This window comes from Notamacropus eugenii, chromosome 7 (genome assembly GCF_028372415.1).
Source record: "Notamacropus eugenii isolate mMacEug1 chromosome 7, mMacEug1.pri_v2, whole genome shotgun sequence".
NCBI lineage: Eukaryota > Metazoa > Chordata > Mammalia > Diprotodontia > Macropodidae > Notamacropus > Notamacropus eugenii.
The window spans coordinates 2494628-2507235 of NC_092878.1; the positions used below are offsets into that span (position 1 = coordinate 2494628).

The window sequence follows — 12608 nt, forward strand, 5'->3', positions numbered from 1 at the left end:
CAAACATCCCAGTCCCCATGCGCTTCTGCCTCTGCTGTTGTAAGTTCTTTCCGTAGCCCATCATGCAGTTTGGCAGCGCCTAGAGGCTTGGAAGGAGTTTCAAGCAACACACTACCATTGTACTCTTGCCTTAAATGATCAGATTCAATCCCTTCCTTAAATTTTTCTTTTAGTTCACATTTTTTGCTTTGGACAGATTTCTTGAACTGCTTTTTTCCCCTCAAAAATGGACTTTCATTTCCTTGAATGTGTAATGGAAGCTAATTTCTTTGAGAATTTTGAACATTACTCTCCATCTGTTCTCCCTGTGTCTTGTATATATACAGAGTCGTTTGCACCTTTTCTCCTTTATTGAATTTAATTTCCTGGAGGGCGAGGGCTGTTATGCCTTTCTTTGTGTCTTCAGTTCTTTGCACAGTGCCAGGCACACCGCACGTACTTAGTAAGTGCTTGTTGACTGCCTTCCTTAATGGTGATAGTCATAGTAAGTCCGTGTATGCCAGTGAATTCTGTAGAGTCACCCTTGTTTATTTGTCCTTTTAGGTATAGCATCTCCTTTTAAACCAGCTATGGATATTAATTACTACTATTCAGGTCAGTAATATCAAAAACTGAAAGCAAAGATACGCCATTCTTGCTCTAGTGATATATCTGCTAATAATTTGCAGGATGAAAGACAAACTTGCATCTTAAGGCCTCTGTGTCGACTCCAGCCTGCCTTTCCAACATAGTTACTCCCTGCACACATACTATGTTCCAACAAAATTAGCCTATTTGCTCTTCCCTAATTCCGCATCCCGCCTTCCTACGGATCGTCCCTTAGGCCGTGGCCCTTTGTGGTTCAGTCCCAGCGCCGCCTCCAGCAGAGTGCCCGAGTGTTTTAGTGCTTGCTTTCTTCTCATTTTACTGCGCCTGTTTAGATGTCATTTGGTACCCACTCATTAAGTAGAATCCAAGTTCCTTGTAGGCAAGGACAGGTTTTCATTTTGTCTTTTTACCCCCAGCAGCCAGCATGGTGCCTTGCATGTAGTTTGTATTCATAAAGATGTATTGAATGAATGAATATTTAAAGTTTTACTTCTGTATCCTTGTGCAGCTGTGGAAAGAAACAACCTGATGAGGTTATCACAGAGCATTCCATTCACTCCTGTGCCTCCACGAGGTAAAGAATAATACAGTCATCGTTTCTCCTGTGTGTTCTGTTCTAGTGGACAGTCATAATGCTGATGGGGATAGGAGGGGCTTCACAGAGGTGCTTTGGATTGCTTCCACATTTAATTCAGTACTACAAAAGTGGTGTGGCACTTCGAGGCATTAAAGCTTCCTAACCCACATATACAGCGGCGTGGTACAAACTGTGTGTGTGGCCGACTGAAAATAGATTTTGAAATATTTTAATTGACTTGGGGAGAGGGGAAGCGAAGGAGGGAGAGAAAATTTAAAAGTTATGAAAGTGAATGTTGAAAATGAAAAATTAATTAATTTTAAAAATTGTTTTAATGGAGCACTTAAAGAATTAATTTCAAATCCAAAACCAGATATTGGGACAGACTTATTGATGGTTCTGTTTGTTCATTTTTGAGATATTATTTGTAGTCGTATCTCATTAACTTGTTTTTCTTTATCGGAGTACTAGTTGAGAGTTAACATGTTTCCCTTACAACTGCAGGTGAGCCGGTCACAGTGTATCGTTTGGAAGAAAGTTCTCCCAACATCTTGAACAACAGCATGTCGTCTTGGTCACAGCTAGGACTCTGCGCTAAAATAGAGTTCTTAAGTAAAGAAGAAATGGGAGGAGGGTTACGGAGAGCTGTCAAAGTCCTGTGTACTTGGTCAGAATACGAAATCCTCAAATCAGGGCATCTCTACATCATCAAATCCTTTCTTCCTGAGGTGGTCAATACATGGTCAAGTGTTTACAAAGAAGACACGGTGCTGCATCTCTGTCTCAGAGTAAGTGCTAATGATTGTGTAGAAATAGAAAATAGTCTTTCTAAAGTATCATAACAAATAGAAGAACTTGTTTTTATTAGCTTAGTTGAATGAGTTGTTCTTCCCTAGGAAATCCAGCAACAGAGAGCAGCACAAAAGCTCACCTTTGCTTTCAACCAAATGAAGCCAAAATCTATTCCCTATTCTCCAAGGTAAATCTTTTTGATCAGTTAATGCCTGAAGCCTGTACCAGTCTGGAGAGAGAATTGTTTCTTTTTAATATCACAGTTGATTTTCAGTATTTTATAATTTGAGTGTCATACCAATATGTCAGTGTATTAATGTCGGTGTACCAGTATGTCAAAGTGTCTGGGAGATTATTTGTTATAGACTAGATAAGTAAGATTTGATTAAAATATTAGTAAATGTTCTTTGAAATTCCAGGTAAATAAATGGACCTTATTTGGTAACTTAATGTTTATCAATATTTTTCCTAAGGTTCCTAGAAGTTTTCCTGCTATATTGCCATTCTGCCGGACAGTGGTTTGCAGTAGAAGAATGTATGACTGGAGAATTTAGAAAATATAACAATAACAATGGTGATGAAATAATCCCAACCAATACTCTAGAAGAGATCATGCTGGCCTTCAGCCACTGGACATATGAATATACAAGAGGGGAGTTGTTGGTACTTGATTTACAAGGTAAATCAAATGAAGTTTTGCCTCAGGAGAAAAGACAAGTATTGTAAATGACTAAAACTGCTTTCTGCTGAGCCTTCTCAAGTAGTCGTGTACCACCTCCTTCCCTTTTTGGTTTTAGGTGCGTGAGGGAACTGTAGAACCAGAACAGGAAATGTTGTTTTCAGACTCTTATAACTGACTAAACATTGCAAGCAATGAGCACACCAATTTATATAATTGAATACTTTTTTTAATTAAATTATTTTATTTGTTTTCATTGTTCTACAGTCACTTCCATATATCTTAGGGTTTTTTCCTCTCCCTTCCCCTCTTTCCCCTGTCCTTCCCCACTCCCTCCCTGAGAACGGAGTACAGTCTTATATAGGTTCTACATATACATTCCTATTGACTACATTTTCACCTTAGTCATATTGCATAGAAGAATTAAAATGAATGGGAGAAACCATAAAACAAAACATAACACAAAAGAAAGTGGTCTGCTCCATTCTGCGATCCAGTTCCATAGTTCTTTCTCTGGATGTGGAAGGTGCTTTGCCTCAAGAGTCCATTGGGAATGTTTTAGGTCCTTGCTTTGCTGTGAAGGACTAAGTCTACCAGAAAAATTCCTCACACACTGTGGTTGTTGCTGTGTACAATGTTCTCCTGGTTCTGTTCCTTTCACTCAGCATCAGATCATATAAGTCCTTCCAGGCCTCTCCGAAGTCTTCCTGTTCATCATGTCTTATACCACAGTAGTACTCCATTACATTCATACACCATAATTTATTCAGCCATTCCCCAATGGATGGGCATCCCCTTGATTTCCAGTTTTTGGCCACCACAAAGAGAGCTGCTATAAATATTTTTGTACATGTGGGACCCTTTCCCATTTTTATGATCTCTTGGGGATACAGTCCTGGAAGTGGTATTGCTGGGTCAAAGGGTATGCACATTTTTGTAGCCCTTTGGGCATAGTTCCAAATTGTTCTCCAGAACAGCTGAATCAGCTCACAGCTCACCAACAATGAATTAGCATTCCAGCTCTCCCACATCCTCTCCAACATTTATCATCTTCTTGTTCTGTCATGTTTGCCAATCTGATAGGTGTGATATCTCAGAGTTGTTTTGATTTGCATCTCTCTAATCAATAGTGATTTAGAGCACTTTTTCATATGACTACAGATAGCTTTAATTTCTTTCTCTGAAAACTGCCTGTTCATATCCTTTGACTGTTTATCAGTTGGGCAATGACTTGTATTCTTGTACATTTGACTCAGTTCTCTCTATAGTTTAGAAATGAGGCCTTATAATTGAATACTTGAAAACTTTTACGTATGTAATGTTTTCTCACTAAAAACTTGCTTATATATAACTTTTTAGCAAGCCCCTTGTCCCTAGTAGGTTCACTTGAGCTGCTTGCTTTCCTCTAGGCCTGATACCTAAATTATGCATGACACACAGTTTTTCCCCCTTACCTTGTCTCTTCTCTCCAAGGACTCACCACTGTATTCTAGTTAGCTAGTTGTTTTTCAGGTCTGAGCAGAATCTGTAAGGCCCTGTTAAAAACCATTAATTATTGATGAATTATTATTATCAATGAATTTATAATAAAGTTATTTGGTTTCCTTGCTGTAGCTTAAATAAAAACTAGTGTCCCTGATTTTTTAGAGGTGGAGTGAAGTAGCAGAGAGAGTGCTGGACTTGAAGAAAGATATGGGTCCAAAACCTGCCCGACACTGAGCTGTGACACCCTGGGCGAGTCACTGCACCTCTTAACCCGAGTTGGGTAAAATGAGGAAAATAATCGTTTTAGTTGTTAGTGCTCCCTATTCTCTCAAGGTTTTATAAGCATCAAACCAGATGCTTTTATACTATATGGTTGTAAACTATCCTAAAAACATTGAGTTTCCTTTAATGAATGATAAATGATTAAGATGGATAGACCAGTTGCAGGGTTCTTTCTTCCTTGGCTGTGGTTGCATCTAAAAATGGATACCAGGGGCTAGCTAGGTGGCACCGACCCTGGAATCAGGAGGACCTGAGATCAAAGCTGACCTTAGATACTTAACACTCTAACTGTGTGACCTTGGGCAAGTCACTTAATCCCAATTGCTTTGCCTTTCCCCTTCAAAAAAAGGGAAAAGACCAGTCCTCCTACCTGTCAGTTGCGACGTTTGATTCCCAGTAATGCCAAAAATTATGTTAGTTATGCTAGAATGCAGCATCAGGGGGTCAGGCACAAAACAGGTTGTCTAAGAGAATACTTTTATACCTGAGTAGAGAACAAAAACTCACTGAAATTGTAGGGTTCCATGTCAGTGACAAATGTCTTCTACAATATAAGTCTCTCTTTTGTGTATATCAGGTGTGGGTGAGAATCTGACAGATCCGTCTGTGATAAAAGCAGGAGAAAAGAGGTAATACTGGATTTAACAGCTTTTTAATGTGTAGACAGCTCAGTAAACATTAAAACTCTTATCAGTTGAGGGAGACGGAAAGTTTAACTCAGACAACTTAAGCCATCTCAGACAGGTTCCTTAATGGAACTTGAAGTTTAGTGGGACACGATGCACACACGTAACTGTGACAAAAAATAACACAAGTATATTAGACAGGTTGACAGTAAATGTGTGTGTGACTGGGGAAGGATCAGGGAAGGACTCATGGAAAAGGAGGGATGTGAGTTGGGCTTTAAAGATGGGTAAAAATTCAGGAGGTAAAGACATTACAAGGATGAGAAACAGCATGAACAGAGGCCCAAATCTGCAACCATTAAGCGAGAAGGGGTGGGGGGGTGGGGGGGGGGTGAGGAGGAGGCAGATTATGCAAAGCCTGGAATCAGGCAGAGGAATTTAAACTTTATTCTTTACTTCTTTGCATAATTATTTCAAAGGTCATCTGACATGGTTTTTGGGCCAGCAAACCTAGGAGAAGACGCAATAAAGAACTTCCGAGCAAAGCATCACTGCAATTCCTGCTGTAGGAAACTTAAGCTTCCAGGTAAAATTTTCTTTTCCTATCACACATGTAACCTGTGAAGCCAGCCTTGGGCTTATCCACCTGTCACACCATGTCAACTCTGTCTGTCCACACCTTCCTGAGGAAAGTCATAACATTAGCTTTATGGACATGTTTTCATTCAAAGTTAAAGCATTAGGAAATGAGATTCAGTCTGGTGAAATAAAAAGGGTAGCATTGGAATCAGAACGGTAGACCCTTAAGCCGTTGTACCACTCAGTTATTCAGCTCAATAAACTTTTATTGAGTACTGAGTATTGTACTAATTGCTATAGTGAGAGAAACAAAATGTAAACTGTGCCTGCCTTTAAGGATCTTCTGGAGGTAAAATTGTGTATACAGGCAGATATATGCAAACTAGAGTACAGCGTACTTCCTGGAAGGGTGAGCGCTGTAGCAGTTAGATGGTTCCTGAACTCCTTACTATCTTTAGACTGACAGTCTCTGCCTTCTCTCCACCATTTTCACATTTGAGCTGGGTTTTAAAGAAAAATAGGGATTCTGTTGGGTGGAGATGAGGAGAGAGAGCATTCTAAGATCAGAGGCTTGAAGATGAAAGACGGAATGCGGTCTTTGGGGCCTAGCAAGTAAATGAATGTAGTTTAAATTATAGGGCTTGTGACAGGGAACATATTCAGATCAGTCTAGAATGATAGGTCAAAGTCTGTTGGTTAAAAATTCAAAATTTTAATGAAGATATAGCCCTGAGGTTCTCAAACAGCAATAAATGTTCATTAAATTGGTACCCTGCGTGATTTATAAAGCATTATTATTTGATGAAAGTGAATGTTAGGATTTTCCTGAAAGCATGTATTCTGCACGTAAAAATCTCTATGTTCAGCAGAATGCCAAGACTAACAAAAGTTGTAGCATAAGCTGCTGATTTTAAAGCTTGAATGTCGTTGAACAAAGTTGCTGTTACTGTTACAAAGTTGCTGTTACTGTTACAATGTTTCTATTACTGTTACAAAGTTGCTGTTACTGTGTACGGTGTTCTCCTGATCCTGCTCACTCCGGTCAGCATCAGTTCATGCAAGCTTTAAAGGTTTATGGTATCAGAATTTCCATAGGGACTGAGAACTGCGCATAGTAACTGGATAAGCCTCACTCTGGGTTTAACTGTATTGAACACATTTGCAGAGATGAAGCATTTTTGGCACCGTGGTTTTGGATTGTACTATGATTTTTTGTGCATCATCAGGTTATTTTTTTTTAACTTTGAATAGTTTATGTTTGGGTCAAGTCAGTCATAAAATGAGTTTGTGTTCCCTCAGCACGATCTGTGAGAGAGAAGAGCAGCCTTGCAGGCAGTAGATTAAGTTTAATGTCTTGGTGAATATTTGAGAGTAGAAAAGGTTGCATTTATTCGAGGAAGAAACTAAACGTTCAGTCAACTTACAAACTACAAAATACCATGTAAATGATCTGATAATCATCATTATTAATAGTAATAATAACAGACGTCCAACAGACTGTAGGCAAGTCCTTTGTAGTTACAGCTAGCCGTACCCAACATATTACATTTTCAGTCTTTCCTTTGCCTCCCAAAACATGACCCGCGTAATCAAACCACATACGAACGTGCCAACAGCTCCACCAGCACTAAGGATTTACGTTGATATAGCACTTTGCACACATTGTCCTTGGGTCTTCATAACAGCTATGTAGAGGCCAGGACAGCTAGTTCCATGCCCATCTTGTAAACCAGCAAACTGAGGTTCCCTGACCTACTTTTTTAAAGTCACATAATGAGTCAGTCAGGATTGAAACCTATCAGGTATCTGACTCCCTGATGCAGTGCTCTGTTATACGCGCTGATTTTAATGGTTTTAATATGTACGTGTAGTTATTTTAAAGAGATGCCTTATTCTCATTAAAAGTGAAAAGATCATGTTGCCTCATTTGAACTCTTATTTATTGAAATTGTATGACTCAGTTTGGTACTTTGAACTTTTAAGATTATGTACTTGATTAGATATATTACAAAAAATAAAATTAATTATCCAGTTGTAAGAAATACTGACCCTTTTTTTTTAACTTCTCTTTTTGTTTGGGGTAATGTAGATCTGAAGAGGAATGACTACACACCTGATAGAAATCTGTTTCCTCAGGATGATTCTCCAGAATTGAATATTGAACCTGGAAGCTCCACCAAAGAGTCGGCTAATTCCATTCGTTTGATGCTGTAATGATTGCTTTTACCTGCACCTCACAGATAGTTACTAATGGGTCACTTTTCCTTAAGGAGGAAGCTGTGTGGTCATACAGAAGGGTACGTCCACGGAAAATCTGGTGACACTTGATATGTAGGAGGGTCAGTGTTCTCAAGGCCTGATTAAAGTAGTGAGTCTGTTCATTCTCTACAGGACACAGCTGACTGTTAATACATTTTAAAGGTAAAGAAGAATTAGTATTTATAACTTATAAAAGGGCTCTTTTTAGCAGAAGATTTAACTTGACTTTGTTCTAGTGAAGGGGGTAGTTCCCTCTTTCTCATATGGTGCAATATCCCGTTAACCAAAGTCACGTTTTGTCAGAGCAGAAGGTGTTTGGCAGCTGGTTTCCTGCCAGTTACTTTGAGAAATGAAGTGGTCACACCTGCCTCCTGGCCTCCAGGTGTTCCACTGATGTCTAGATGCTGAAATCACTATTTCTCAGATAGATGTTAATTACTCATTGGAATAGCCTAGAGTCCGAAAAATGTTAGATGCAAAGGGTTTGAGGAGATTGAGTGGAAGACCAGAATGAGCATTTTTCTGATAGAGACGCTTCCTGAATCAGGGTTAGGCTCCAAGTTTAAAGATAGAGCCAGTTTTTGTCAATAGAGCCCGAATTGTGCAAAATGGTTTTATATATTGTTTTATCAAGTCACTGTTCCACAGTCACAGGTAAAGCCATTGATAGACTGGTATGATGCACCTGTATAGAAGGGAAAAGTACTTGTGGTTCAAAAGTTGCCTTGTAAGAAAAACTAGAAGTGCTTTTTATCTGTAGTAACTTCAGAAGTGACATACTTTCCAAAGATCTCATAGACCAGTATATCAAATTAGAATGTACACATGAACTTCTAATTGTAATTAAAATTGTGTAGGAACATCTTGAACTACTTTTGGTTTTGGTACTTATTTAAGAAATGAATTGAGTTGGATTATCATTATGTAATGTCGGGAGATTGCAATGCAACTTTATGCCAAGAAAATATAATGTAACTGCCCCAAATATTGTTGAATATTCAACAAGAAAAACCGTTTTCTGACTGAAGTTTCATACTTCAATTGTATTTTGTTTCTCTTTTGTTTCTTAGGTACTAATTGTAATTTTAACCAAGGGGCAATATAGTGCTCCATTTGTATTCGTAGTGTATCTTATAGATACAAAAACAAGGCAAGAACACAATAGCTGTTTAAATGGTGTTTTATGTTGATTTGGGGGGAAATGGGGAGAAGAGAGAAATGAAAAGTGTATTACTTAAAGACATACTGTATACATTTTGTATCATTAAATCTTTAAAAGAATCTAAATAAATTTATTCTTGTTTACAGATGTTAAGTGTGTTGTATTATTCTGGAGGAGGAATCTGTTAACTTTTCATATCGTGGATGTGAAATATGAATCATTTCCATAGCTACACTTGTTTTGGGGTTTTTTTTAACCTAGGACACATTTTTTTTCTTAGACCTCAAGCATAGTATGATTTGGTTAGAAGTGAGCCCGTTTAACAAGCCCCCAACAGTGAGAAACATACTCACCTTAATTAAAGAAAAATACCTGTTGTGAAATCAGGAAGGCCTTTATTAATCTTTACATCCATTCCCCCCTGAATGGACAGCTAGCCTCCCCAGTAAGGTTACAGGAAGATTACAACACGTGCAGGAATATGTGTCGTCTTATACTCTTTTCTGAACTTTGGATCTCCCACGACATGGTCCCCTGGCCATGTGACTCCCTATTCTCTTCTCTGATAGGCCCTTCCTCACACAGCTCCTTGGGCCTGTGCATTAGTCTCTGACCTCTAACCTGTCCATGCTAGGTCACAACCCCTATCACCTAGGAATGTGGACAACAGAACTTCCCACAAATTTCATGTTTGCTTTTCCAACTACATTTATCATTTATTCACATTGTTCTATTTAACTATAATACCCTTTTCTAAAATTCAGTAGCTTTGTAATTTGTGTGAGGGCGGGACGGCCCTAGGTAGGGAAGAGAAGAGTCTTCAGGCTTCGGTCAGAAAGCTAGTCTGTAGTTATGTGACTAGCACTTCCTGGTCACTGTTTACAAACAGGTTCAAGATGTTACCTTTTTTGCTCATAAGCTCCAAGAAGCAACTGTTCGTCTTATCCAAAACCTTTATAAATTTCTTCCTAAAGAACTTCGTTTTGCGTGGGCAGTTGAAGTCCAATCCCCTACTGCCATTTTTGCTACCTGAACTAATTTTATATCTTCTGCGAATCCCATTTAACATTCCCATCTCAGTTTCATCATCCCATTCAGGAGATCAACAGTGAAACTTACTAAACCAATGAATTATGAAGATATCACTTCATTCACTTACCAAGTTTCTGTAGTAAAGCCCATTTCCCAGTCCCCAATTTACATGTTAAAAATTGGTTTCAGTTGTCTCCTAAGCAAGGTGCAGCAGAGCACCTATCACAGTCCACCTAATCTTGAGTTGACACCCTTACTGCCACCATTTCCCCTTAGGCTGACTAAAGGAGGCGGCCAAGTCAAGCAACAGGATGCATACAGAAGTATAGGAGGAAATATTCCATGAAAGTAATGTAATTAGTTCTGAGGTTCATAAGCAAAGCTACCGAGAAGGGAAAAGGGAGGTTTTGAGGGTTTTTAAAAAGTGGAGAATCAAGTAATAAAGTCTATGTACGAGGTGGGGAAAATAGAGGAATAAAGGGCTTAACTTTTGCTTCTGTTTATCAAAGGCTCTTTGCACTGTAAAAGACAGGACAAAAATGAGTAAAAAGGTGCAGGTACCTGAGATAGGGAGAGAGTGATAGAGCACCTGGCAATCCTGATGAATGGAAATCAACTTGAACTCTGACTGAGGGGACTGAAAACCTTGCAGATGTATTTGCCCACCCATGGTTGGCAGTCTGAGATTGGAGAGTAAGAAAAGTGCCACAGAAATGTCCCAGTTTTCCAAAAAGTGAAAAAAGGGGTGGAGCCAAGATGGCAGAGTAGAAAGATGCACATACACTAGCTCTTACCCCACAGCCCATAAAATACCTGTAAAGAAGAACTCACAACAAGTGGTAGAGCAGCTGAAGCCACAGAACAACAGAGTGGAGGAGATTTCTATCCCAGAGAGACCTGAAAGATCTACGGGAAAGGTCTGTCGCACCAGACGCGGAGCAGAGCCCAGCCCATCCTTGGCCACGAGGCACCTAGAGGAGCAGAACCCAGCAGGCTTCAGGGACAGAATCTCCAGTTGCAGTGCAGATCCCTCAACCCAGAGGCACTAAAGGTCAGTGAGAAGGTTTTTTTGGCTGGCCCAGAAGGGAGCAGGGTGTCCCCATAACTCAGGCCTCCTCAGGTGGCAGCAGTGGACAGGGGCTCCCAAAGCAGGCAGTAGCCCTCATCCATTGTTGAAGATCTCATCGTAAACCCCCTGAGGCAACAGCCCAGTGTGGTGGCCCTGCCCTCTCCTGAGCAGCTGATCTTAATCTCACACTGAATAACAGCCCTGCCCCCACCTAAAACCCCTGAGGCTTTGGAGCAGCTCATCTGAATCTCAGCCCCCAGTGCTGGCTTGGCAGAACTGGAGGCGAGGTGGTTGTGAAGAGGAAACTCAGAAGTCAAGTAACTGGCTGGGAAAATGCCCAAAAAAGAATAAGATCATAGAAGGTTACTTTCTTGGGGAACAGGTGTTTCCCCCCATCCTTTCAGATGAGGAAGAATAAGGCATACTGCCAGAGGAAGTCAAGGCTCCTGACATCAGGACTTCCAAAGGGAACTTAAACTGGGCTCAGGCAATAGAAGACCTTAAAAAACAAGTTAGCAGCTTACTAAAGGAGAGCCAAAAAAATGGGAGGAAAATAACAGCTTTAAAAAGAGGCTAACTCAATTGGAAAAAGAGATCCAAAAAGCCAATGAGGAGAAGGAGGCTTTAAAGACAGAATTAGCCAAATGGGGGAGAAGGTTCAAAAGCTCATTTAACAAAATAATTCATTAAAAGAGAGAATTGAGTTCAGGGAAGTGAATGACTATGAGATAAACCAAGCAGTTAGAAAACAAACCAGAAGTTTGAAAAAATAGAAGATAATGTGAAACATCTCATTAGAAATACAACTGACCTGGAAAATAGATCCAGGAGAAACAATTTAAAAATTATGGGACTATTTGAAAGCCTTGATCAAAAAAAGAGCCTAGGCGTTATCTTCCATGAAATTATCAAGGAAAACTGCCCTGATATTCTAGAACCAGAGGGCAAAATAAATATTGAAAGAATTCACCAATCACCTCCTGAAAGAGACCCAAAAAGAGAAACTCCTAGGAACACTGTGGCCAAATTTCAGAGTTCCCAGATCAAGGAGAAAATACCACAAGCAGCTAGAAAGAAACAATTTGAGTATTGTGGAAACTCAATCAGGATAACATAGGATCTGGCAACTTCAACATTAAGGGATCGAAGGCCTTGGAATGGGATATTCCAGAGGTCAAAGGAACTGGGATTAAAACCAAGAATCACCTACCCAGCAAAACTGAGTATAATACTTCAAGGGAATAAATGGTCATTCAGTGATATAGAGGACTTTCAATCATTCATATTGAGGAAAAGACCAGATCTGTATAGAAAAATTTGACTTTACAATACAAGAATCAAGAGAAGCATGACAAGGTAAACAGGAAATAAAAATCATAAAAGACTTTCTAAAGCTAAACTGTTTACCTTACTACATGGAAAGAACTACATGGAAAGAAAATATTTATAACTCTTGAATCTTTTCTCAGTATTTGGGT

The 12608-nt window shown here is 39.5% G+C and overlaps 1 protein-coding gene across 1 annotated transcript in view; it reads left to right on the forward strand.

Moving 5' to 3' along the window:
- Nucleotides 1-9176, forward strand: part of TRPM7 (transient receptor potential cation channel subfamily M member 7) — a 139304-nt gene extending 130128 nt beyond the window's left edge. The window contains exons 33-40 of the mRNA XM_072624262.1: nt 544-594; nt 1097-1162; nt 1670-1953; nt 2062-2144; nt 2431-2636; nt 4981-5032; nt 5509-5615; nt 7698-9176. Of these exons, the coding sequence (XP_072480363.1) occupies nt 544-594; nt 1097-1162; nt 1670-1953; nt 2062-2144; nt 2431-2636; nt 4981-5032; nt 5509-5615; nt 7698-7822 (974 nt within the window). The 3' untranslated portion in view covers nt 7823-9176. The remainder of the gene's footprint in view (nt 1-543; nt 595-1096; nt 1163-1669; nt 1954-2061; nt 2145-2430; nt 2637-4980; nt 5033-5508; nt 5616-7697) is intronic.
- Nucleotides 9177-12608: the final 3432 nt, after the last annotated feature.